Source organism: Neomonachus schauinslandi, chromosome 8 (assembly GCF_002201575.2).
Source record: "Neomonachus schauinslandi chromosome 8, ASM220157v2, whole genome shotgun sequence".
Classification (NCBI taxonomy): Eukaryota; Metazoa; Chordata; class Mammalia; order Carnivora; family Phocidae; genus Neomonachus; species Neomonachus schauinslandi.
In genome coordinates, this window is record NC_058410.1 from 120,913,054 (window position 1) to 120,937,498 (window position 24,445).

Genomic DNA, 24,445 nt, shown 5'->3' on the forward strand with positions numbered 1-24,445 from the left:
ATTTTTTTTCCCTTATCAATCATTCTGGAACCATTACACTCTAAGATTACGTTTATGCCTTTTGGCTTTGAAGTGCCTTATGTGCTGAAAATCTTGGGGGGTACATGATTCAAGCTGATCAGGAGATCAGACTTTTAAAAGAATTCAAGAAAGAAAGAAAAAAGCCTCTGTCACTTGCAAGATAGATTTAAGACACTGAAATGGGAAGGATCTAATTAAGACATGGGAGAATTCCATGTCCATCCTACACTGAGTACTGACAAACCTCAAGAGAAGCTGGGCGCTTTTCAGGACTCATGCTCCATGACTCTAGATGTGTTGGCTGTTAGAGCCCCACACCTAAGTGAAAGCTCATTTACAAGTCGGTCTCCAGTTCTGGTCACCTTTCAACTGGGAGAGTACTATCACCCCTAAGGCAATTCAACATAAGTCTGTCAAGCTGGTCCAAGTTTTGGGAAAACTTGTTGTTCTGAGCAATGAGGTTAAAAGTTTAGTCTCACCATACAAGAAAAGCTTGTCCGACAGAATACTAAGTTGAAGTAGGATGAACAAAAATAATGCAGCCTAAAGGCTTAGAAAGATGAAATGCAGTTAGAAATCCCAAATCAAGCCAGGAATTCCAAATCAAAAGGGAATCTGGGGTGAGAGCTCCAGCAGTGAAAAACTAAAGCAAGCATATGCAATAAGATGCCGTGCTTCTGTTCAAACAACATCAGTGTAAACAGAATTGCAGAACAGGTATGATGATGACATTTGCATGAATAAAAGAAATGAGAGGAGGGATGCAGTGTTAGGGCAGGAAAGAGGGGTCGATACAGACTCCAAGAACCGTCTTGTTAGTCTAAGGGTCCTTTTCCTGTTCAGCAAATTCTTTTGTTCTGTGTCCTTATCAATCCCACACCTTGCCTAAGTAAGAAAGACAGACAAGCCATTCTTAATGACTTCCTAGCTTTTGAAACTATTTTGGTGTTGGAGAGAGAAAGAACCATGTTTAAATTGTTACAAGGATTGAGGTTTCTGTTGGCTCAGTAAATTTTCCACTCTGAGATGACAATGTTTGTCAGTGCGGACGGAAACAAATTTGTCCATTTATGTAATCTGTGCCATGTTCCAGAAAAATGACACCCTTGTGGCACCTCTTTGGGGCAGGGGAGCGAAGGCAGGGTGGCTAGGGGGCTCCACAGACAGGCATCCCTGGCTGTGCTGGTATCTTCCTCCCCCAGAGACGGAGCACATCCTCTCCCTCGCACACCCACTTGCCGGTAGCACAGGGAGCCATTGTTCACTGTGTGTCAAAGACCTGGCCACGCCCTGGGCCAGGACAATGCTCGGACTCTACAGCCCTAGTCTCTGAGCACTGCTGATTTCCTTTCCTTTTTATTCCCCCCTGTGTGGAAGAGTCCACAAAATGAATTTTTTCTTTTGTTTAAAACAGGACATTTTAAAGGGTGGTTACTGATGACACACTCACTTTCAGTCTCTCTTCACTGGGGTTTTCCTAGTCTCTGCAATGTTGTACAACAGATAGGAATTTGGTTCAAAGCACAGATAAAATGGGTTCTATTTTCACAGCAAATGTATATTTCATTAGGTAACATCTGAACATTTCTCTCTGAAGATGCTGCTTTCTCTTATCTTTAGATATATTTAACATGTTGGGTTTTGTCACCACAGTGTGAAAGTAGACCACATGAAAGTGATTAACACCAAGCTAGAAATTTTTATAAATTTAGGAAAGGAGGATGTTATATCTTAACAACCTATAGGTCATTTCTTAATACAGAAAACTTTTGTATTCATCCGCTCATCAGTCAATGTTTATGAAGCACCTACTTTTTATAGCCTAAGATATTAAAATAAAAGTCCTTATCGTCAAAGAATTTGCAGTTTGATAAAGAGAAGGTCATGTAAACAAATGAGTACAATAAATTATAATAGGTGTTATAGCATAATTATGTATAGTGTATAACGTAGATACAAATGAAGGAGGAGAAATTTTAGTGGTAGCAGTATATTGACCAGAAAAGGATTCATAGACAGGACAGTATGTGATCGAAATCTTAAAAAATGTACAGGGGGATCCTTTATGGCTTAGGTTTGTGTGAGTGTGTGTGGGTGTCTATGAGTGTGTGTACATGTGTGAGTGCATGTGTGTAAGGAAAGGCAAACCGCCCTCCTGATCTCGAGGTCCTGCAGGTCATGGAGGGCCTTGTAAATCAGACATCCTGTCCTCTAGGTATCAGGGATCAGCTATCAAAGCTAATAATGTGAGGAGACCTGCCTTTGATAGAAGTCTCCATTTCTCAAATCAACTATTTCCTTGGCTTAGGAAAGAAGGACGTTATGGTCTAACGATCTATATGTCATTTCTTAATACAGAAAACTTTTGTATTCATCCACTCATCAGTCAATATTTGTCTTCCTTTATAAAGCAAAGCAATGGATTATGTGGTGAGCATAACATCTCAAATTCAATTCACTGTATTCTGGTTTGGGAACTGCTTACTGAAGGATGTCAGAGAACCCAGTGGAAAGCTTTGAAAGCTGGCTGTGGATATTCAGTGAGAACATCCTCCCAGCCAGCCAGCCAGCCAAATGTGGCCAGGCCCTGGGTGGCCAGGGAGTCCTTACCACTTCGGTTGGTCGGTAGTATTTGAGATCCACAGTCACGTGAACTTTGCCGGTCTCTTTACATCTGCCCACTTCATTTTCATTCTTTCCTTCCCACCTGTAAAGGAGATAAATACTTAATCAGCCTCTAATTGCTTGGGGGCATTTGTCACATTGTAGTCCCTTGGGACGGCTCAGCCTTCTCCCTGCGGGAGTGTATAAGCTCATTAACTACAGGAATACAAGCTGAAGTGTAACCACGTTATCCGGGCAACAGTGACTTTCAAAGCCTTTCCAGATCTGTTTCGAAAGGGCAGGTTTTATTTTCTTTCTTTTTAAGAAAATCATGACGGGTTCTGTTCATGATGAACAGAATAGCCAGAATAAGGAATTAGACAACTTTCAGGGAGTTCAAAGATCTGTACTCCTTTAGACTACTCTTGATAACTATCAATTATTATGAATTAATTAATGTCTTCTGTGTCCCCTTTATTTTTTTTTAATTTTGTAGTTATGTTTTAGGGATATTTATTGTAACTTCAATGCATTCCAGTTTGGAATAAGTTTCACGCCCTAAATTAACCATTCATCTCATCTTTGTATTATATATAAGTTCCCTTGCTCTACCCAGTCAGCAGTAGGCCTCATTAATAAATCTCAGATGATTAAACCTCCAAAAAGTATACAAGTGGTTTATGCCTGCTAAGAGAGTGTGTATTAGCATCTCTGATTCAGCTACAGTGTTCTTTGGACTTAGGTTTTTCTTCCTTAAACATCCACTGTTGGAAAGAGTACCCCCCTCAAGTCTATATGGTGAATTGTGCAGCATATGCTCATAAGCTTCAAGACCAGCTTGCTGGGATTCCATTTTATGTTCTCATTTTTAAAGAAATGAAGGTACTGTTAACCTCTAGATTTCTACAATCTAATATCCAAGCAACAGATGATACACAATTAAAATTATTTTTACAAATGAAACTTTTCAGGAAAGAAAGAAAAGAAATTACAAAGTAATGTTTGACTTCAATGCTTATTTTCGGAACTAGTTTGCTTTATCAGTTGGAGATGAATCCTATGACAACAGGACAATTTTGTGTGTTCCCTGGATCAGAGTCATAGTCGGGATCAAAGGAAAGAACAGAGCATTAAATTAGTTACTTGGCTATGTCATTCACATGTGTTATTGAAGATGAACATTAACTGCTGATCATGGTTATACTTTGGACATAGGTTGGGTATTAGAGATATAAACTACCCTTACAAGCTTTATTCCCCCAAAATCATCTGAATGTTCTATCCTCAGTTTACTCTTTTATAGCAGAGGGATAATATTTCATTGTTGGAAAAAATCAGTTTAGAAGTACACTGAATTGGTCAATGGACTCAAGGCAAATATGAAAACATCCCATAACACACAAAGAATTAATAGTGTACACTGAACAATGGAAAACTGCACAACTGGCATTTTTCCATGACTTTTATATTAATTAGTTGCCTCAAAAAGGGGTGTTTGGTAATTTACTTATTTGGTTTAATTTCTTACTATTGATTAGACTAATTTGGCAGGATCAGAGCTACGTTTTTGGAAAAATCACCTGGAAATGGTATGTGGATGCTTTAGAGCACGCAGACTAAAAATACTGTAAAATTAGAAAACCTAAATGGCAATAAACCCTGTACATCTCTTTTTTAAAAAGATTTATTTATTTTTAGAGAAAGAGAGAGAGAGCAAGAGGGCCCAAGCACGTAAGAGCAGGGGAGGGGTATGGGGAGGGACAGAGGGAGAGTGAGAATCTCCAGCAGACTCCCCGCTGAGCATGGAGACCCATGGGGGGGGGGGGGCTCGATCTCACGACCCTGTGATCATGACCTGAGCCAAAATCAAGAGTCAAACACTCAACCTACTGAGCCACCCAGGCGCCCCATCCTTGTACATCTCTTAAGGAAAAGACCAAATCTTGGCAAATATCTACAGTAAGGGAAAATAACTGGTAAAATCATTATTTTTTTTTTTAAATTACCTATCTAATTCCAAAGTTAATAGTTTAAGTGGAGGCTTCTCTTTGGTTAGGCTTTCAGTAAGTGAAAGGATATTTGTACCTCATAAGCATGTTTGTATTTTTGTTCCTATTTTATACTCACCCAAGAGAAACCAGTTCAGCATATGTCTTCCTGACAGTTATCTCCCACTAAGCCAAAAGGGTTAACAAAATTACTGCTCATAGTTTTGCTGTTTTCCCCCAAGGCACCTAGGCATGTAATCTATCACGGGTCATGCTGACTCGTGTGCACACATACATATTGGTAACACTGTCCTTCTTATTGATAAATCTGCTCAGATGTCACAAACTTGAGAACTGGAGATTCAAATCTATTTTTAATTGTTTTCTTGAAACCACACATGAACACACACATATTTAAGTTGCTGAAGGCCTGGGAAAGAACTGGAGAGCTTTGCCTGACTGGGGAGGGAGCACGTGGGGCAGGAAAGGAATGAGGCAGAGCCAGCTGTCTCTAGAGCAGAGGCTGACAAACTGTTGCTGTGAAGAACCAGAAAGTAGATATTTTAGGCTTTACAGATCACATACAGTCTCTGTTACATATTCCTCCCTTTTCTCCTCCCCCTTGTTTTTTTCCTCCTCATCATTTTTTTTTTTTTTAAACTACCCTTTAAAACTGTAAAAACATCCTTACAGGACAGTAGAAAACAGGTGGGGTTTTGGCCTGTAGGCCAGGGGTTGCTCACCCCTGCTTTAGGGGATGAGTTAATGGTATATCCTCACCCTCAACTAAAAGAAAACATTTAATTCCCATTCATACCAACCGGTTGCATTGCTGGACCAGCTTGAATTTTCCTGTTTACCACTGATTCCCTTTGACTGCTCTGCAGCCATATGCTAACATCTGGGATTGGTAAAGAGTAGTTGAAATGGGAAAAGACTGATGGAAGGAATCTGCAAGTTAGATTTGAGTTTGATGCCACTTGGGCACCTGTGGGTATGAGCTGCGGGCACACAGGCCTTCTTGGTCTCTGTCTGAATACTGCCTGCTGGGCGGCCATCTTGCAAATGCTGTCTACAGTCCAAACCATCTCTAGGGGCACGGCATTGCCCCTACAATTAATCTAGTTGCATTGAATAATCAGCTGTAACCAGGAAATGGCTCAAAGCAGAATGGAGTTGGCAAAAAACACTTTGCAATTTGCACTAGGTCTGCATGAGGGCAGTAAGCAAAAGTTTCGGCCAAGGGCCAAAAAACTTTCAGTTACAACAATACACAAAACACTTGTATTAACAAGTAAAAGGTAACAGCTAACTTGTCCTAACAAGCAATGTTGTGACTCAAAGCAGAGCTGGGATGTTAAGAAAGGAAGGTGGCTTGACAGGGAGTCAAGGATTCAGCTAATTAACAGGAATTGTTATCCTCCAATTTAGATCAGCAGCTCTCTGAGCAGAGGCCCTGTATAATTCAATTTTTAAAATACATTGTTGGTTCCTAATAAGCATTAAATGGCAATAGAAAGCATTCAAGAATAACAGAATCAAGCACAATAAGGCAAGATGAGGTGCTATTAAAATCTACTCAACTAGGAATTCCTTTAATGAACAATAAAAGCAAAGTCAGCTGTATTAGGCTTAGGAGACAGAGCTAAAGTAAGGGAGGGGACGATGCACTCCTTATAGCAACCTGAATATCACCAAATCACTCAGGAATTATTTTTAAAACTACTATTTTATTAGGACACAGATATTGAAATAGGAGGCTGCCACAGGCTACAATTTAGAAAATGACATAAATTCGTCCTAGAAGAATTATTAGGTTCTGGATAAAGGTGGTGGTTTGTACACTTTTGCTCCTTCCCCAGACCCCTTTCAAAAGGGGAATGAACTCACAAGGGCTAAAAGAACAAGAAAGAGACAAGAGAAACCAAATTCTGGAAGCTAGAAAGCCAGATGGATGAGTGTTAAAGGACTTAGCAGAAGCCCTAGAAAACAGACTCCTAAGCCAGCAGTGGGGAAGCTGAGAATGAACCCAATTTACACTTGCAGAAGCCCTCAGATGTCAGGAAGTGAGGGCGGATTACTTACGACTCTCCCTGAGAAGCAGTGTGTTGCCCAGTCCCCTCCCAGATTCCACATCACTTGGCAACTGCCTCGCCCTCCCTGGAGAACAAGGTCCCAGGACTGAAGGTCACTGGGCTTGCAAAGGGTGGGGTCACCATGCTGAAAAGAAGGAAAAATTCAGGGAAGTCTGTGTGCTGAATGCGGAGACTCCCCAGGGCTCTGGCAGTCAGGCATATCTCCTTCCAGGCAGAAGACTCTCCTCTGGGCATCAGAGATTCTCCAACTAAATGGTCCTGTTACGTCTCCCTATCGTGACACAGTCAGCAAGCCCTAACCATGTTCTTAAAAACTCCCAATTAGCCTCTTAGGCTCTCACTTCAAAAAAAAATTATTTTTCTTCTTTAATTTGAAGAGTTAACAATTTATTTATTTATTTATCTATCTATTTATTTAGTTTCAGGGGTAGAATTTAGTGATGTTGTAACTCATGTTGCAAATAACACCAGTGCTCATTACATTAAATGCCCTCCTTAATGCCCATCACCCAATTACCCCAACCCCCTCCCACCTCCCCTCTAGCAACCCTCAGTTTGTTTTCTAGTTAAGAGTCTCTTATGGTTTGCCTCCTTCTCTATTTTCATCTTCTTATCTTTTTCTTTCCCTTCTCCTATGATCATCTGTTTCTTAAATTCCACAAATGAGTGAAATCATATGATGTTTGTCTTTCTGTTCTACCCACATTGTTGCAAATGGTAAGATTTCATTCTTTTTGATGGCTGAGTAATATTCCATTGTGTGTATATGTGTGTGTGTGTGTGTGTGTGTATACACACACACACACATACATACACCACCTCTTCTTTATCCATTCATCTGTCAATGACATTTAGGCTCTTTCCATATTTTGGCAATTGTGGACATTGTTGCTATAAACATTGGGGTGCAGGTGTCCCTTCGAATCACTATGTTTGTATCCTTTGGATAAATACCTATCAGTGTAATTGCTGGGTTGTAGGGTAGCTCTATTTTTAACTTTTTGAGGAACCTCCATACCGTTTTCTAGAGTGACTACACTAGTTTGCATTCCCATCAACAGTGTAGAAGGGTTCCCTTTTCTCTGCATCCTTGCCAACATCTGTTGTTTCCTGTGTTGTTAACTTTAGCCATTCTGACCCATATGAGGTGGCATCTAATTGTGGTTTTGATTTGTATTTCCCTGAACCCGAGTGACGTGGAGCATTTTTTCATGTCTGTGGGCCATTTCTGTATCTTCTTTGGAGAAATGTCTGTTCATGACTTCTGCCCATTTCTTGACTGGATAATTTTTTCTTTGGGTGTTGAGTTTGGTAAGTTTTTATAGATTTTAGATACTAGCCCTTTATCTGATAAGACATTCGCAAATTTCTTCTCCCATTCCGTAGGTTGCCTTTTAGTTTTGTTGAGTGTTTCCTTTGCCATGCAAAAGCTTTTTATCTTTTTTTAAATAAAGATTTAATAAAAATAAAAGATTTTATTTTTATTTATTTGACAGAGAGAGACAGCGAGAGAGGGAACACAAGCAGGGGGAGAGGGAGAAGGAGAAGCAGGCCTCCCGTCAGCAGGGAGCCTGATGCGGGGCTTCATCCCAGAACCCTGGGATCATGACCTGAGCTGAAGGTAGACACTTAACGACTGAGCCGCCCAGGAGCCCCCAAAAGTTTTTATCTTGATGAAGTCCCAATAGTTCATTTTTGCTTTTGTTTCTCTTGGCTCTGGAATTGTGTCTAGCAAGATGTTGCTACAGCAGAGGTCACAGAGGTTGCTGCCTGTGTTCTCCTCTAGGATTCTGATGGATTCCTGTCTCACATTAGGTCTTTCATCCATTTTGAGTTTATTTTTGTGCATGGTGTAAGAAAATGGTCCAGTTTCATTCTTCTGCATGTGGCTGTCCAATTTTCCCAACACCATTTGTTGAAGAGACTGTCTTTTTTCCATTGGACATTCTTTCCTGCTTTGTCGAAGAGTAGTTGACTATAGAGTTGAGGGTCCATTTCTGGATTCTCTATTCTGTTCCATTGATCTATGTGTCTGTTTTTGTGCCAGTACCATACTCCCTTGATGATTACAGCTTTGTAATACAGCTTGACGTCCAGAATTGTGATGTCTCTGGCTTTGGTTTTCTTTTTCAACATTATTTTGGCTATTTGGGGTCTTTTTCGGTTCCATACAAATTTTAGAGTTGTTTGCTCCAGCTCTGTGAAAAATGCTAATGAAATTTTGATAGGGATTGCATTGAATGTGTAGATTATTTTGGGTACCATAGACATTTTAACCATATTTGTTCTTCCAATCCATGAGCATGGAATGTTTTTCCATTTTTTTGTGTCATCCTGAATTTCTTTCGTAAGTGTTGTATAGTTTTCAGAGTACAGATCTTACACCTCTTTGGTTAGGTTTATTCCTAGGTATCTTATGGCTGGATCAATTCCTTGATTTCTCTTTCTTCTGCTTCACTGTTAATATATAGAAATGCAACTGATTTTTGGCATTGATTTTATATCCTGCGACTTTGCTGAATTTCTGTATCAGTTCTAGCAATTTTTTGGTAGAGTCTTTTGGGTTTTCTCCACAGAGTGTCATGTCGTCTGCAAAGAGCACAAGTTTGACTTCTTCTTTGCTGATTTGGATGCCTTTTATTTCTTTTTGTTGTCTGACTGCTGAGGCTAGGACTTCCAGTACTATGTTGAACAACAGTGGTGAAAGTATAGGCCCCCACTTTTAAACATGAGCAGAAAATGAAGGACTACCAGATAGATGTGTGAGGAAAACCACATTTTTGAAAGAGAAATCATAACAAATGAATTGAAAAACAGCAACTTGGGGGAAATAGAACAAACAGGAAAGGTAATTAAAAAATAAAACAGACAAAAACTCATATATTCCACCATTAATATCTTCAGAGATAAGAAAAGATACCAAGGAAACAAAAATAGGATACTATATAACAGAGGACGATCTGAAAAAAAGAAAAGAGATTTGAGAAGTTGAAAGAAATTGAAAAGTTAAAAATTCAAGAGAAGATTTTAGAGATAAATTGAGGAAATCTCCCAGAAAGTAGAGCAAAAAGAGGGAATATGAAAAACTAGAAGGAAGATAAGAAAATCAGAAGATGGCCTCAAGAGGTCAGTATAATAGGATTTCCAGAAAAGTGCAGAAAAAAAATGAAGCAGAGCAGAGCAGATAATTAAGTTAAACCAAGAAAATTGATCAGAGCAGAAGAACATGCATTTCCAGATTGAAAGGGCCCGACAGAGTGTCCCAAATAATGGATGGGACCCACGTCACATGAAATTTCAGAAGATCAGGACAAAGAGAAAGACTGACAGACTTCGAGAGAGAACACACAGGGACAGGGAGTCAGAACGGCCCTCAGCCTCCCACAGTAACACTGCAAATTAAAAGGTAAGAGGGCAAGCCTTCAAAATTCTGAGGGAAAAGTATTTCCAACCGACAAATATAGATCAGCTACCTTCTTAATTCTGAAGACAGAAAAAAGGTATTTTCAGATATACTTGGTCAAAAATATTTGCTTTCCATGCACTATTCTTACTAGATGTCAAGAATTGGAGAACTGAAACAGGTCCGTTGGATTTAGTACCATGCAGCTCCCTGGGGATGGTAGAAAGAGCTGCTCTGATGGTGTGATGGGGCAGAAGGTGGACTGAGGTGCAGTAGAGGGAAGGCAGGGAAGGAAAGAGGTGGTAAGAAGAGGCAACTCTTTGGTACCTTTTGATGGAGCAGGGAAAAGAAAGGAAGAGCAGTGTCTGAAGGGAATGTGTGTTTGCAGGGGTGCATTTTTTAAAGATGTAAGTATTTGAGAATGTCAAGATGTTGATGGGAAGGAGCCATGAAGAACAGCTGAAGGGAGAGATAACTGATAGTTTCTTGAGGAGGCAAGACGGCTGAAGCCCCAGGCCAGGGGGAGGGACTGTTCCCGGAAAGGAGTAAGGGGCGACTAGTTACTGGAACAGGAGAGGAAGACAGAGTATAATTTTTGTGTTCAGGGGAACATTGTTTTAATCACAAAATCTACTCTAATTTCTAAAAGACAACACTAATGTAAAGGTTGTACCATGTATGAGAACTTAAGTTGTGCACAGAAAGATGATATTGCTATTGAAATGTAGACTCCATTCATGCTCAGTCTTATTCCATTTTATTTATATTAATAATGGTAATTGTTATTAAACAAGGAGGTTCCAGCTATTACATGCCATTAATGAATAATCAACTACACCAAAAAGTGTAAAATTTAAATCCATTTCACAGCTGTTCCTGTTACTTGTTAGAGTAATGACTACCTTTATTTTGTGCTTTCCATATCATGGGCCTCTTGTGAATGCCAACAGATGAATCCCCACACTGAGAGTCAGGCAGACAGTATAATCTGCAGTTTACATGTGGAGAGAAAGGAGTTTAGGGAGCTGAACAATTTCAGGAAGGCCATCAGACGACACCTCTATCTCACACAGTTGGAATAAGCAGAACGGGTGTGGTGCCCTCTTAAAAGGTCACTGTCATTTTCCTGGGGATGCCCCTCCCAGACATTATTACCAGTAAGAGTTGTTGATTGGTCAATGTTTTTCTTGCTTTCTTCTTTTTATCAGGATTACTGAAAGACTTAAATTGTACTTTTAAAGTGTCTTTCCTTATGCTTTATCTTTAAGAAATCACGTTGGTATGATTAACTCAATGAAAAAAAGCTTTGTGTGGTCATCATGTCTAATGAAGGTAGCTCAAGAGATCAAATAGGAAAAAACCCAGAGATTGTTCTTCTCAGCTGTAAAAATGGCAGTGAAGGGAAGTTCAAATAAGCAGCTAGTTTTTCAGTGAGCCTTGGTGTTTCTATGCTATCTTTGCATGGATTGCTAACCAGGCTCTAAACCACCTGCTTTATTTTTATTTATTTTAGCTCAGCTGGGGCATCCTGTCTACCCGCAAAGAATGTAGGTGGAGTTTGTTCTGTTTTACAGGAGTAAGCAAAATTAATGGAGGTCTTACTAAGGGGCTGTGGTGGGAAGGTGCAATTTAAGGACGGCGGCTTGAGTTCTGTATGAATCTCAGCCATAGCTTAGGGCCTCCGTCATCTGTACCTCCTCTATTCGCCCAACCTTATCTATCCATCTCCTCTCCTCCCACCTCCTAACAATCTTCACTGAACACCTATTAAGTGCCTACGAAGAGCACTTACTAAGCTAAGCCAGGTGCGAAAGACACAGGTGAGAGTAAGCTAGATGGTCTTTGTCATGAAGGGGCTTAAAGTCTCATCGCCACCATAATATAGTGTATGAATGATGGTAGAAGGTAGAGAGTGCCATTAGAGGACCGGGAGGGCACCTAGCAAGAGTTGGTTGAGTGTAGGATGCTGGGCTAGGGAGGATGTCTAAGCTAAGACCTAGAGAATGAGTGGGAAGCGCAGTGAAGCAGAGGGAGTAGTAGGTGTGAGTATCTCTCAATATGCCCCAATGTGGTCAGGCTGGTCCAACCCAGTTTATCAACTTGCCCATCGCCCACACACAATTTACTAATTGTGCCTTTTCTCATGCCATTCCACCCACTTGGAATGCTTTCCCTCTTCTTAACTACCATCCATATCTCCCACTTGGGCCAAGAGCCCGCTTAAATCCACCTTTCTGCAGACATTGCTCCAGTTGTGATCATGGTGATATTACTTCAGTACTGATACTCTAAATTTGCACAATACCAACATCTATTTGTGTATATTTGTAAATAACATGTTCTTATTGTCAGGCAATTAGAGCCTACACTACTCAAAGGCAAGGAAATGTCTTCTGATTCTCTGAGGTGAGTTTCACTTTGAGAGAAAAATAAAGTAGAAGAAATGAGCACATTTATTGAGTATCTACTATGTCTTAGGAACTATGCTGGCCACTTAAGTAACTTACAGAGGAAGCAGTGATTTTGAGGAGCGCTTATAGTAGACAAACCAGTCACAAGGGTAAAAGATTCACACCCTACCCTCCATCCACAGGCCTTCCACTTTTTACAGGCCTCCTCACCCTCATTCTCAAGGCCCAGGGGCCAGAAATCCCACCCACCAGGGGACAAGTCCCAATTAGGGGAAGAATATGCATGAGCACAAAATGACTTGTTATCTCAGCCAGGAGGATTTTGGAAATGGGTTTCTTTTTAAATGTATAGTAATTTTTGCCCCTTTCTGTTTTTACTCAAAATGTAGACAGAGTGCCACAAACTATGATAAATATTTCCATTGGCCAAAACATCTTTTTTTCCCCCAGCACAGATGGTGGTGGCTCACAAGGTTGTAGGCTATTCTTACAACCCTCTTCTCAAAATTTAACAAGATTAATGACAGAAAATTAGTCAAGACAAGGATTTGTGTGTTTGGCTTACACTACTATCACTTTAATTGTAGGAGAAAAGTGCTTCCTTTTCACATTACTTAGTAATAAGTTGATGGGAAAGTGAAAAGCAAAACATCACACTAAAAACAACCCCAACAACGCACCCTCCTTCAAATAAACAAACACCCTGTAATGTTCTTGGAAGAACACATTTGTTGTCATAAGGGTGCCTTGTCAATACAAGTGACCAAATGGGAACTTAATTGCCCAACGCATTACCTTAAATTTTATCAGGATTGCACTTGGTACCGATCTGTTCCCAAGCGTCTTCTACTCACCCACACTGAAATGGATGTGCTATTTTCTAATAAATTCAAAGCAAAACTCACTCAAAATGATATCAAAAACATAAGAGTAAATATTGGTACCAAGTCTAAAATACAGTTGGCAACACATTTTCCAAGCTTTTTCAGTGAAAATTACAAGATAATTTTAAAAACAATAACAGAATTGGAGAGTGATAACAGATCTTAAAACAGCTAAAATGAGAACACTCCAGATGCCGATTGGTGTGTCTGATATGACAGTCCTGTAATAATGAGGTTAAAGAAAAATTTCAGTTTAGAGAAAATATCTGTAACTTTTCTTTAAGCACATAAAGCACAGCAGGTAAAAACCGTGAGCGGGCAGAAAGCTTTTTATCTTAACTGATGGCACCACTAATGAAGCTCTCCCTCACCTTCTATAGCCAGTTGTTCACCAAACCCTACTGATGCTAAGTCTTTCTCAGGTCAGCCCACATGCTCCATCTCCACACCCTTGTGTAAAGTAAGGTCCTTAACATCCCTCCTTAGTAGCTCCCGGGGGTAAGAAGCATAGTGGCTTTTCTAGAGCTGTCACCACCATGAGCAACTGACCCATGATGAACCTAACTTGGGGAAGTTAGCGTGATAAGGAGCATTCTTGGAAGGTTTTTCTGGACAAGCTGGCTTTTGGATATCCACTTGGGCTCAAGTAAAAAGGTACCATAGAGTAACCTACTATAGGCCAGCTGTTGTAAGCACTGAGGACAATGGTGACTGAGACAGATGCCCAGCCTGTCTCATTCGCTTACAACTGCAGATCTCAAAGGACAGGAGGTGCTCAAGGAACTACGAGCGGTGCTACAGGTTAGGGGGGATTTGCTTCTAGTGACAGAGCTTAGAAACAAAACTGCAGAGAGCGAAGATTATGCTTGGAAGAGCCTTCAAATCTTGCTTTTTTCATCAGAACTTGGGCTCTTGAGGGCTCAAAAGCCAAAATTTAACTTCTTTGGCTCCCTTGGCATTCTGTTTGGGGCTTCCCTTTCATAGAGGCATGTGGGCCTGGATCTGGTTTTTCAAGCTGTTTGCTTATGATGTGACTCCACTGTTAGCATGCAACCATCACATTTCAGAGTATTTTTGAAGCATGGAAATGAGTAGGAGGAAAAATAAAGAAAGGGCCTTTTGAGTCAGAAAATGCTCAGTTTACACCGTGGTTCTACCCCTCACTTAGCTGAATAACCTTTGGAGGATACTTAACCTCACTGCGCCTCAGTTTCCTTCTCAGTGAAAACAGTGCCCCCAGCCCTGGAATTAAACTGAATAAGTGGGCAGCTCATAGCACACTTTTGGGCTTATACTAAATGATCATTAAATGCTATGTGAACATGTTGTTTTTGTCTGCTTAGCACCATTTTCTGCCTTTCTTCTAGAAATAACATCCCCCTGTTGGGGAAGGACCTTGATCCTCTCCCGGTTAGACCAGGGACTTCTATGGGGCTGCCAAGCACAGAATTCTCTCTCCCTAACAACAGGACAGGAACTAGGAACTGGCCCCATACTCTGGCTTCCGCAAATGGTCTAGAGGTTACCATGGGCGCATTGGGGCCAGGCAGAATCCTTCCTCAGGAGTTTTCTACCTGGATAACTATCGAAAAGGTTCTATTCATCATTCACTGTGTTAGTCTATGTCCCCAGACATGCTATCAATGATGTCCTCTGCCCTAGGGACATGCTGAGGGAATGAAGGAAGCATTCGAAGAAGCAGAGAGAGCCCTGATAGACTACCAAGTCCTAGACCCAACTGTCTCCAAGGATATTTTGAGTTCGGTTTCACTTCCTTAAAAACAAAAAAAATTCTGACTACTAAAAATGCTCATTCATTTGTCTCTCCTTCCTAGTATAAATACTTTCATTATGTTTAAAGCTTTATTAGCATGGATATTTAACACACCAAAAAAAAAAAAGAATTTATTTTATATCATCCTTCATAACTTTTAGAGCTCAGTAGAACACCCCTAAAAATGTCATGTGTGATTCCTTAAGAAAACACAAACACAAAGTGCACATTTTTTTACAGACTAAGATGTTAACTTGCCTCCACTGTATAGTGGAGGATATTGATTTCTTCCAAAGTATACATTTTTAATAAAGCCTTCAGAGGGTTGTTTAAAAGCAACATGAATTCTATATTTAAAAGGTATAAAAAAAAACCCTCAATCCCAACATAAGTAATCCACAATAAATTGTTAAGTCCACAAAAGAATATGGAAAATCTTCTTGAACATGAAATATCTTCTGTAAAATAGGAAATTGAGGGCATAAAGATAATCCATATGACAAAATTACATTGCAAAGGTACACTTCTAATTTTTGTTTAAATTTTCAACTTGCAACATTGAATTTAAAACAAAAATGGCCGTTATCTTCGCCTTCACCTTCTTTAATTTCTCTAACTAATATTAATTAGTTTCCTGCAAAATATTTTTTATGGAAAACAAATTTATAAGTCAGCTGGCAAGTAAGGAAGAAAATGCAAGTGAATGAAAAATGATTTATTCAAAGTAATTCGAATTAAAATTTTTTGCTCTATATATTACAATTCAGGTAACAAAATTACCTTAAGAACACTAGAAACGGGGCGCCTGGGTGGCTCAGTTGGTCAAGCAGCTGCCTTCGGCTCAGGTCATGATCCCAGGGTCCTGGGATTGAGCCCCGCATCAGGCTCCCTGATCGGCGGGGAGCCTGCTTCTCCCTCTCCCTCTGGCTGCCTCTCTGCCTACTTGTTCTCTCTCTCTATCTCTCTGTCAAATAAATAAATAAAATCTTTAAAAAAAAAAAAAGAACACTAGAAACAAGGATGTTGGTCATGGATTTAAGGACTTCCACAGTCTTGGGATTTAAGCAATGTCAAATGCTTTAAAATGTAAAATGTTATAGGAAAGCATGTTACATTTTTCCAGAAAGATAAGCTCTTGGATATTCTCCAATTTTCAGGTTATTTTTGACAGATTGCTATTATAATATTTTTGAAGTAAGCAAAGTACTTTATAAAGTAAATGATTAGTTCATTTGTAAGAACTTGATTCATCAAGAACTGGTGAGATTGGGTACCTAATGATTAATAAATAAACCAAAGTTCCTTAGGCTCTGAGGTAACTTGTATTACAAAAGCGTAGCATCTCATGTCATATTAGGGATTGGTTTAGTCAGGGTAGGACCAGAAGCAATTTCCAGAAACTTTGGCTTTATTCTTTGGAGGTTCCAGTCATCTCTTGGTCTACCTCTTTCAAGTCATATGAAGAAAAAGAGGTGTGTATGATTCTTGGGTTTTAGATTTCTTCATCTCATCTTAGCGCATTCCTGAATTTATTAATGGCAGAAATGGAAAGTCCAGAGAACTCTTTTTACCTTAATTTATCAGATGATAAATTCAATCCAATTGCAATTAAATTCAACTGGCACTTAAGCGATCTTATGAATACCGGAGATGCAAGGGACAGGATGGAAAAAGAAGGAACAAACCAGTTGCAGGTGCTCACTGAACTGTTCTCATGGAAAGCCTTAGAATTTTTAAGTCTTTCATTTTTAAGCAAGTACTCCTTCCCACCTCCAAAAAACCCTAAAGTCAAATCCCCCAATTTCCAAAAATTATTTTTCCATAATTGACACATTAAAATGTTGATTTATTTACCAAATGCCTGACAGTATGCTGGGCAGAATGAAATATACAGAAGGGAACTAGAATTAGATTCTGCCCTGAAGGAGCCTACCGTCTAGTCTACCAGGGAAGGCAGAGTCACAGATGACTAAAAACAAGGTAGAAAGTGATAAGGGATTAGACTCAATGATTGTCAAGGTTCATGTCAAACCCGATATTCCATAATTCTCTCAGGCTTTGCTACTCAAAGTGTGTTCCGTGGACCAGCAGCATGGACATCACTTGGGATCTTGTTAGAGATTCAGAATCTCAGGCCCTGCCCAGACCTACTGATTCCAAATTTGCATTTTAAAAGAACTCCAAGGGACTCATAGAACGTTAAATTTTGAGAATCTCTGCTCTACAGGAGACAGATTCAGCAAAAAGGTGTCCTAATTCTGATAAATGCCCGATTACTTCTCAGAAGGGGTCAGGAGTTAGAGACGAAGAGATGTCTCATTACATCCATAACCTCTATCCACCTACAAGTGGGCAAGTGTGTTCTTTCCCCTGCAGTGGCCTTTCTCTGCTGAGTGTGCTCAGTTCTGTCTGGCCACACCAACATGAAACATTTCTTGTCTCCAACATACAATCAGTTGTCTAATGTTACTGTTTCCACATTTTATTTATCCCTTGTTTTCACTGTTGACAAATGTTTTCAATGAATTACCCATTTATTAATCGCAAATACTTATATAGAGCTTCAAAGCATCAAGCACTGTTTTAGGGCCTTCACATATATTTAACCCATTTACTCTTTATGCCATCCCTGTGAGGTAGGTATTCTTATTTCCCCCACTTTACAGTTGGGAAATGGAGACACAGGGATGATAAATGACTCTCTTTGGAAGTTGCGGGGCCGGGATTCAAGCTCAGGCAATATGGCACCTGTCCTGTGCCTTTACAACACAGTAGTACGCCATGCTGCATACACGTTAAGGACAAACGTCTTAGGAATGAAAGCGAGCAAGTCTGAAATAAAGAAATTAAAACAGCATCCTCGGGAGAAAGAGGTCTATACTTCCGAAGGGTCTAGAAAAGCCCGTTTCCCCAAATTATAATAAAACTATGAGTTACTGAGGTACAATACTCTCCCTGGCCTTCCCAGCTTTGTTCAGATCTCAGTGTGTTTTCTTGGCTCCTTTCTGCCTGGTTTCTGACAGTGTGGACACCGTTCCCAAGGACTTGCTGGCCCATCGAAGCTCACAGCTGCACGGGGACTCTGAAGCCCAAGGAGCAGCCTTGGCCCTAGCACATGAAATTGCCTGTGGCTTCTCTGCTCTTCTTCCAGCTGAGATCGGTATGCTGATGCATGGGGCCAAAGAAGATCCAGAGGAAGGAAATTGAAAAAAAACAAACAATAGAACATAACTTGCAGACAGCATTCACAAAGCCATCATGATTTTATTATCTAGCCCTGAGAAGGAATTTTATATTTTCAGACAAACTATGAAGAATATGCACTGTAAGCATTCTGTTCCCACAACTCCAGTGGTATGACACAGAAAGATGTGGAACAGGTCCTGGGCGCTGGGCAGGTAGGTGTGGCCAATGTGACGCACAGCCACCCAGAAGACTCATGAAAGCGACAAAGTGATTAGCACCTCACATTAATCTCTCTTTTCTGGAAGAATTTGGAAAAAGCTTTTTATTTTACTAAAATGTTATATACCACTCAGGCAATTTTTAATAACCACTAAAAGCTTGATTTGTGGTTAGTCTGCCTTTTGAAACAAAATGAAGGCCACTGCCTGAAATTTGAAATCGATTTTAGTGAAAGCGACTCAACTGCTTTACTGGGCCTTCTCGGAGAAACTGCCAATGGCAAGCACTACTTCTGAAGACAGGGAAGGAGTCAGACATAATAGGTATCTGTTATTCAGGTTTGAATGACAGAAGAACATTTCCCAGCGGGTGATCCACAGAACTCTTGTTTGTGTGAGCTTTTAATATAAACTTAAAAATTAAGCTTGGAAAATGTTGGGTTAAACAAAGTTAAACAGTTTCTTTACTGGCAATTCTCCACGGGGGGGTTATAATAGGCAGTATTTTCTAAATGAACTAGACATGGAATGCTTTCATCAACATCTCCTGGAACAGCATCCTACTTTGTGAGAGACCATGCTAGGTCAGAAAATAGGTATTCAGCTCATGGGAGTACAGGTCAAAGAATGGCTTGGTGACGAAAACAACATTATCTCCAAGATGGGAGAATGGCCAAGTCTTATCCACTTTTCAAAATAGAGTCTTCTTTGGAGATTCATTTATAATACTACCCTTAATTAAAAAAAAAAAATGGTGTAAGGTGACTTCTCACTAAAAAAGGATACAAGTTCCTCACAGACAATTTGGATACAGAGCAATATATACAGTAGAATTCCAAAGTTGCCCATAATTCCACAATGTAAAAACTGCCATTGTTAAATTTTTGGCGTGTTTTCTTCTAATCTTTTGTAGGCATAGTTTTAGGGAGTTTAGGTCATACAACAGATCTAAACTTGTATCCTTTTTTTTTTAACATTGTCATAATCATACTTCATGTTATTCAAAGGCCTCTTAAGCATTATTTTTAATAGTGTGATAACACTTGATTAAATTCACTTAAATATTTCTTGATGATGGGCTCTTAAAATTCCTTGTTTTCTATTCCTTTTATTAAAAAACCAACTACATTGAGATATAATTTACAAATACTAAAATGTCTAACAAGTGTATAGTTTGATGAGGTTTGAAAAATGCATACATTCATGCAGCCATCACTACAGTCAAGATATGAGACATTTCTACCAACCTCAAAAGTTTCCCTGTTCTTTTTCCCAGTCACCACCCCAAACTCAGCCCATCATGCTCAAGCAACCACTGATTGGCTTTCTATCAGTCCACATTATTCTTTTCTAGAATATCATATAAATAGAATTATACAGTATGTACTCTTTTGTGGCTGGCTTCTTTCACCAAGCAATTATGCTTAGATTTTAAACTCATTAGATTTTAAGATTCATCCTAGTACACTCCTTTCTGTAACTAAATAGTATTCCACTGTACAGATACATAACATTTGTTTATTCATTTACTCGTTGATTGAATGTTAGGGAAGGCAATGCTTTATTAGGAATAAAGCCATTGTACATATTCATGTATAAATCTCTATGTGGATATACATTTTCATTTTTCTTTGGTAAATGTCTAGGAAAATTGCTGGTCATATGAAAAATATAGATTTGATTTCGTAAGAAAGCCAAACTATTTTTCAAAGTGGTTGTACCATTTATACTTTCATCACTAATGTATGAGAGCTCTAGCTATTTCAACATCCTCATCAATACTTGGGCAGTGTGGCATTGTGGTCATTCTACTGGGGGTGTAGTGGTATTACTTTGTGCTTTTAATGAGCATTTCCCAGTTGACTAGTCTTGTTGAGCATCTTTTCATGTGCTAAATAAGCTATTTGTATATTTTCTTGTGTGAAGTTATCTGTTCAGATACTGAACCCATTTTTTTTAATTGAGTCATTTATCTTCTTATTTTTGAGTTATAGGTGATCTTTCCATGTCCAGATAGAAGTCCTTTTTCCGATATAAATATTACACTTATTTTCTCCCAGACCACGCTTGCCTTTTCATTTTCTTAATGGTCGCTTTGAAAGAGCCGAGGTTTTTAATTGTGATATTCAGTTTGTCAATTTTTTCCTTTTATGGCTCTTGCTTTTGGTGTCCTAAGAAATCCTTGGCTTCACCCAAAATTGATATAAACATTCACTACAAACACACACAGAAACCAAAAAGCCATAAAGAATTATAAATTGCATTACACAAATCTGTAAAATTTTTGCTACTTGAAAGGCACTGTTGAGAAACTGAAAAGGCAGTCGTGGACTGAGAGAATATATTTGCAAAACGTAAAAACTCTTATAACTCAACCTAGTAGAAAAACGACTTAAGATATCTTTGCCTACCTCGAAGTTGCAAAGCCTTTCCCCTATGTTTACATCTAATGGTTTTTTAGTTTTAACTCTTACATTTATAGCTATGATCCTTTTTCAATTAATTTCTGTGTGGTGTGATTTATGGATTGAGTTTCACTCCCCACCCCATATGGGATGGCTATTCATGATTCCAGCACGATTTGTTAAAAAGACTATCCTTCCCCAATTAATTACCTTGACATCTTTGTAAAAATTCAATTGGTGGCACAAGTGTTAGTCTATTTCTGGGCTTTATATTCTGTTTCATTGATCTATAAATCTATCCTTATGTCAATATCATGCAGATTAAGTGTTTAAAGAAGTTTGATCTTCTTTTTCAAAATGATTCTAGATCCTTTGCAGTTCCATATACATTTTAGAATCAGCCTGTCAATATTTATCAAAAAAGACTGTGATTTTGATTGGGACTGCACTGAATCTATAGATTCATTTGAGGAGAATCTACGTCTTACCACCATTCAGTCCTCTAATCCAAGAACACGGTATATCCCTCTATTTATTTAGGGCTATTTTGGTTTCTCTCATCAATGTTTTTCTTCAGGTTGTAGTGTACAAATCTTTCATATATTTTATTAAATTCATCTCTAAGTATTTCATATTTTTCTGATTCTATTATAAGTGGTATTGTGCTTTTTAAAAAATTTCAGTTTCCAATTGTTCATTGGCAGTACATAGAAATAAAATTGATTTTTATGTATAGATTTTGTACCTTATGACATTGCTAAATACACCTGTTAGTTTTAGTAGTTGTTTCAGTGGCAGAATACTTAAAGTTTTATATGTACTCCAACATGCTATCAGTGAATAAAGACAGATACACTTCTTCCTTTCATTTATTTTTCTTGTTTTATTTTTGGCTAGGATCTTCAAGACAATTTTGAAAAGGAATAATAAAAGGAGACATCCTTTCCTTGATCCTGATTTTTAGGGGAAAAGCATTCAGTCTGTCAACATTAAGTATGATGTTAGTTGTTGGGTTTTCTCAGAGGCTATTTATCAACTTGAGGAAATTTCCTTCAGTTCCTGGCGTGTTGAAAGTTTTTTTTCTTTAATAATAAATAGTCATTGAATTTTTTTCAAATGCTTTTTCTGCAACTATTGAAACAAATCACATGGTTTCTCTTTTCTGTTTTTTAAAATACAGTGAATTACATTGATTTTTAAATGTTAAACTCATTTTGCATTCCTAGGATAAGTCCCACTTGGTCATGGTATGTCAACTTTTTATATATTGTTAGATTCAATTTGCTAATATTTTCTTAATGATTTTTTGTTTCGATGTTCATGTGGAATACTAGTCTGTACACTTCTTTTCTTGTAAACAGTTTCTGTTTTTAGTATTAGGGTAATGTTGGCCTCATAAAATGAGTTAGGAAGTATTCTCTCCCCTAAGGGTTTATAGGAAGGGTATTATTTTCTTTCTTAAATGCTCAAACTTAAGTTCTCTAACAGAGATAGAACCAAGATTTCTATTTTTTCTTGAGTCAGTTTTGGCAAGGTGTCTTTTACAGAATTTGTCCATTTCCTCTAGTTTGAAAAGGTCACTGGCAAAAGTTGTTCATAATATATCCTTATTATTCTGCTAATATCTGCAGGATCTGTAGTGATGTTCCTTCCTTTATTTCTAATATATATAATTTGTGTCTTCTCTTTTTTCCCTGATCAGTCTGGATAAAGGTTTATCCAGGTTGGGGTTGCACTGATTTTCTCCACTGTTTTTCTGCTTTCTATTTCATCAATCTCTGTTGATGTAAGAAGAAATCTTACATTTATGATTTCTTCTTTCTGTTTGCTTTGGGTTTAAGTAGCTCTTCTTCCGGCTTCTTACAGTGGAAGCTTCTTCTTATGATGGATAACTAGTTTGGGATCTTTCTTCTTCTTTTTTTTAATATTAGTGTTCAAAGCCACAAACTTCTCTTTAAGCATTGCTTTAGCTGGATCCCACAAATTTTGGCATGCTGTTCCCACTTTCATTTAGTTTAAAATATATTCTAATTTTCCTTGTGATTTCTTTAGCCTGTGACTTATTTAGAAGTGTGTTGTTTAGTTTCCAAATGTTTGGGGATCTTTAATATTTTTTGTTATTAATTTCTAATTAAATTTCCTTTTGGTCAGAAAACATATTCTTGCAATTTTAATACTTTAAAATTTATAAACTTCTTTATGGCACTGAATATGGTCTATTTTGGTGAATGTTACAAGTGCATTTGCATATATATGTATTCTGCTGCTCTGGGCTGGGTGGGTGGTATGTTCTACAAATGTCATTTGGTCAAGTAGATTTATTATGTTGTTCTGGTCTTTTCTATCCTCAAAGATTTTCTGTTTACTTGTTCTGTCAATTATGGTGAGAAGAGTGTTGAAGTACTCAAATATAAGTTTTGTCTATTTTTCCTCAATTCTGTCAGTATTTTGAATAACGGTAATGGGGTATATATATATTTAAAATTGTTATGTCTTCATGATGAATTGATCCTTTTAAAATTATGAAATGACTCACTCCTTCTAATTAAATGAAGTCTAATTTGTCACATATAAATATAGCCACTCCAGGTCTCTTATGATCAGTGTTTGTATTTTTTCTCCATTCATCTTTTTACTTTTAATCTATATGTTTATATTTAATGCGTGTCTCTTGTAGATGGCATATTGCTTTTTTATCAAGTGCAACAAATCTCCCTTTAGAGCATTTAATGGATGTAATCATCAATACAGTTACTATTTGTTTTAGATTTGTCCCAACTGTTATTTGTTCCCATTGTCTCTTCTCCTTCTTTATTTTAGACTAAACACTTTTTAGGATTCCATTTTAACTTCACCATTGCCTTATTGCTATTTTTTATTTTGTTTGTAGTAGTTTCTCTGGAGTTTGTAGTATGCACTTCAACTTACTGCAGACTCTCTCTGAATAATTTTATATCAATTTTGCAACTAGTGTAAGAACCTTAAAAACAATATAATAATGAAATGCTTCCATCCTACCTCATACTTTATGCTACTGTTGTGATACAATTTATTTATGCATATTAGAAATTTCATAATATATTGTTATGATTTTTACTTTCAACCAATTGCTTTTTAAAGAGATTTTAAAATGAGGGGAAAAACCTTTTATGTTTTCCCATATTTTTACTGTTTCTTTGATCTTCAATCCCCCCTAGAGATCCACGCTTTGAATTAGTATCATTTTCCTTTGTCTAAATGTCTGCTAACAATATACTATTTCAGCCTTTGTTTGTCTGAAAATAGTCTTTATTTCACCTCCATATTTTTTAAAATTTTATTATGTTAGTCACCATACAATACATCATTGGTTTTTGATGTGGTGATCCACGATCCATTGTTTTCGTATAACACCCAGTGCTCCATGCAGTACGTGCCCTCCTTAATACCCATCACCGGGCTAACCAATCCCCCCT

At 38.3% G+C, this 24,445-nt stretch overlaps 1 protein-coding gene across 1 annotated transcript in view; it reads right to left on the reverse strand.

Moving 5' to 3' along the window:
* Positions 1–24,445, reverse strand: part of GMDS (GDP-mannose 4,6-dehydratase) — a 665,383-nt gene that overhangs the window by 92,640 nt on the left and 548,298 nt on the right. Inside the window, exon 9 of the mRNA XM_044917292.1 lies at positions 2,632–2,728. Within this exon, the coding sequence (XP_044773227.1) occupies positions 2,632–2,728 (97 nt within the window). The remainder of the gene's footprint in view (positions 1–2,631; positions 2,729–24,445) is intronic.